Consider the following 3,593-nt stretch of genomic DNA (forward strand, 5'->3'; position numbering starts at 1 on the left):
GCTGTGGTAGTGCCGGAGGCAGGTGTCAAGCTCAGAGATGTTCTGCTATCTTTTCAGTTTTATGATGTCAGTCTTTACGTGACTTGTACTTTTGATCTTTATGATATGAACGAGACACGTATTGCCATGAAAAAAAAGTGGGCGCGACCTTATTTATTTTTTATGATCCTTTTCTGTTGATTTGATTTGATCCTTAATCTCTCGTGGTGTATTGCGACGGATTTTCCTATATAAAGGCGACCCCGACGATGGTATTTCCTCGTGCCAACCCAAGCCCCGAGCCCCCGAGCCCTTCATCTTGGCAGTCTGGTACCCGGGGTACCACTGCATATTCTCTTCCCGGTCTTGACGAGGGGCAAGAAACAGGCGACCGACCGGCCAAAACAAGGTCGCTCGGCGCTGCTTCCGAATCTGACCCCGTCGGCTCCTCCTTCCTCATCCAGGTGATCCCCCCTCAGATTCTCCTCCAATCCCTTCCCCTCCCAGTTGGTTCCCGGTTGATCTGGCTCCCCGCAGATCGGTGCCACTGTGAGTGTGATTTTAATTCTGTTACGGTGTCTGGCCTGCAGGGATCAGTGGGGAGTAAGAAGGGGGACGCCTCGCCATGAAGGCGCTCATCCTCGTCGGGGGCTTCGGGACCCGCCTACGGCCTCTCACGCTCAGCTTCCCCAAGCCCCTCGTCGATTTCGCCAACAAGCCCATGATCCTGCACCAGGTAGGCAAACGGCTGCGCTTGATAGAGATTGTGTATGGTGCTGTGAGTCAGTGAGTAGTGTGCGAGTTAATCCTACTGCTGTTGCGCATCATTCGCCTTACCGCAACAACAATAGCTAAACTTCAAACCCTTAGTAGTCATGTAGATGATGCTTTAACTTTTATAACCAATTGCCACTAGTAGCATTTCAATGTGTTCGCACTGATGGGAGCTAAGAAATCTTTCGCCCTGCAAACGTTAATCAATTCCCTTGCTAGCTTCGGTGGTTGCAAGATTGCTGCGTGTGCGTGCTTGGGAAAAACCTTTGTGTGTCACCATCAGGATTTCCCCTTCTTTTGTTGTCACAAATGCAGAACGATTTGTGGAGATTCGAGGAAAGAAAAGTTTATTGATTAAAACCTACCAATTTGTGCAGATTGAGGCCTTGAAAGATGTTGGGGTTACAGAGGTCATTTTAGCCATCAACTACCGCCCAGAGGTAAAACATGAGATAATTTATCTCTGTTGTTCTCTCATGGAGTTGTCTGTATTTAACATCGGAGTCCAACTGTCGTGCTTTGTCTGTTTCAGGTCATGATTAATTTCTTGAAGGATTTTGAGGATAAGCTTGGCATCACAATCACATGCTCCCAAGAGACTGAACCCTTGGGAACTGCTGGCCCTCTTGCCCTAGCAAGGGACAAGCTTGTGGATGGATCTGGCGAGCCATTCTTTGTCCTCAACAGTGATGTCATAAGTGAATACCCATTTGCCGAGCTCATACAGTTTCACAAGAGCCATGGCGGTGAGGCAACAATTATGGTCACTAAGGTAACTCATTTCTTTGACCACTCTCTTGTGTGTGTAAGCTCTGATGTATGTAAACTGACTGCCTCTTAAATATAGGTGGATGAACCTTCGAAATATGGTGTTGTGGTTATGGAGGACACAACTGGAGTTGTGGAAAGATTTGTAGAGAAGCCAAAGATATTTGTAGGCAACAAGATCAATGCAGGAATTTACTTGTTAAATCCGTCTGTGCTGGACCGCATCGAGTTAAAGCCAACTTCAATCGAGAAGGAGGTCTTCCCTCGAATTGCAGCTGATCAGAAGCTCTACGCCATGGTCCTTCCAGGCTTTTGGATGGATATTGGCCAGCCAAGGGACTACATCACTGGCTTGCGTCTCTACCTAGATTCACTTAGGAAGAAATCAGCTGCCAAGCTGGCCGCTGGAGCACATGTTGTTGGGAACGTCCTGGTGCACGAGAGCGCCAAGATTGGGGAGGGTTGCCTGATTGGTCCTGATGTTGCTATTGGACCTGGATGCGTCGTGGAGGATGGTGTGAGGCTCTCCCGATGCACGGTGATGCGCGGTGTGCGCATTAAGAAGCATGCGTGCATCTCAAACAGCATTATCGGCTGGCATTCGACGGTTGGACAATGGGCACGCATAGAGAATATGACTATCCTGGGAGAAGACGTACATGTAGGTGACGAGGTCTACAGCAACGGCGGTGTTGTTCTCCCACACAAGGAGATCAAGTCAAGCATCCTGAAGCCTGAGATCGTCATGTGAGCTCACCGCTCACAAATGCTTTTAGGAACGATGTTGTGTGGCGTCTTTGTTCTAGTGCATACTGTAAACAGCTTAATATATGTGGAACTTGCGAGACTTGTTAAACTGATGAGAGTGTATGTGCATTAGTCATTCCCAGTGTTGTTTCCCATTAAGATCGACTTCCAGCTTTAGTATAGCGTTGTGGGGATGTCAGCCTGTTTACTTTATTTTCTCTGTTCGCAGAATGTGTAATGTCACAGAAAGGATAAATAAGAACAATGCCTTTGAAGGTGAATTTTAACTTTGCCGAGTATGAAGCTCCTGATTCTGATACGTAATTTGCTATGCGCTATCAGCCTTGCAGCAAGAGGGTATGAACAGCACATTCTGAAACACGCTTGCTGAAAATTTTGTGTAGGCTGCAAACGTGGCCGATGGGTATTGCTCAACTCTGCCGCTGACAAATCAGTTACTACAACGGGTACAGCAGTTGGTGTGTTATCATGAGATCTGGGCGAGTGTCGACCGCTAGTTTGCTCATCCTGCTGTGCTGGGATTCTTTTGCACTTTTGTGACTTCAGCTGTCAATTTTCTTATGACCAACGACTGTGGGCTGTAGACCCGAATGTTCTTGTGCAGGCATCTCAATCAACAAATCGAAGTGGCTTACTTCTGCAATAGCAGACACAGATGAGAAGATGGGAACCGTTCTAGGCCATGCTACTTGTCCCTCTGTGTACCTCTTGTAACTCGACGGCTTCTGTGGACGGGACTGGTTAGATTGTTTTCCTTGTAGAATTGTAGATCACTGAATTGGTTAGGCTTGGCCACGAGGGTGTGAATGTGGAATGCGGCTGTGTAAACTTGTACCTGTTACTTTCTTTCTTTTCTGCAAAATGACAAAGTTGCATCTTGCGCTGTAATTTCCAGGGGGCCTGAGGTCGTGCAACTGGTGAGAGCTGGAATTATAGCACTTTCGGAGTTTCTGTTGCAAGTCATTGTCCGCGGATTCTTCAGATAAAGAGCTGTTCGATATCTGTATGCTTTTCACATTGAATTACCCAGAGACTTTTGCAATGCCTGACACTAGGTTAGATAGTTTTGCCTCTCGCAATCCTTGTGCTCAGCCATTGTTAAGCCACCATTTCTGTTTGGAGTAAATTACGTGGTAGAACATCAAAATATGCAACTTTTTATGATATTTTCCAGCGTCAATTTTTCTGATTTTTGACCAGGGCCCAGTGTGCCATATTAACTGGGCAAAATGACTTGATCAACAGCAAGACTCCACACTAGGAACCAAGTTATCGTTGGCCCGAAACACCGAAACACCAAAGCA

The 3,593-nt window shown here is 46.9% G+C and overlaps 1 protein-coding gene across 1 annotated transcript; it reads left to right on the top strand.

The window, feature by feature from the left end:
* Positions 1 to 261: 261 nt before the first annotated feature.
* LOC123071405 (probable mannose-1-phosphate guanylyltransferase 3) lies at positions 262 to 2,555 on the top strand. Its single transcript, XM_044494949.1, has 5 exons — positions 262 to 443; positions 570 to 715; positions 1,131 to 1,193; positions 1,286 to 1,525; positions 1,601 to 2,555. The coding sequence occupies exons 2-5, from the start codon at positions 605 to 607 to the stop codon at positions 2,270 to 2,272; spliced, it is 1,086 nt and encodes a 361-aa protein (XP_044350884.1). The 5' UTR covers positions 262 to 443; positions 570 to 604; the 3' UTR covers positions 2,273 to 2,555.
* The last annotated feature ends 1,038 nt before the right edge of the window (positions 2,556 to 3,593 follow it).

Source organism: Triticum aestivum, chromosome 3B (assembly GCF_018294505.1).
Source record: "Triticum aestivum cultivar Chinese Spring chromosome 3B, IWGSC CS RefSeq v2.1, whole genome shotgun sequence".
In the NCBI taxonomy this organism is placed as follows: Eukaryota; Viridiplantae; Streptophyta; class Magnoliopsida; order Poales; family Poaceae; genus Triticum; species Triticum aestivum.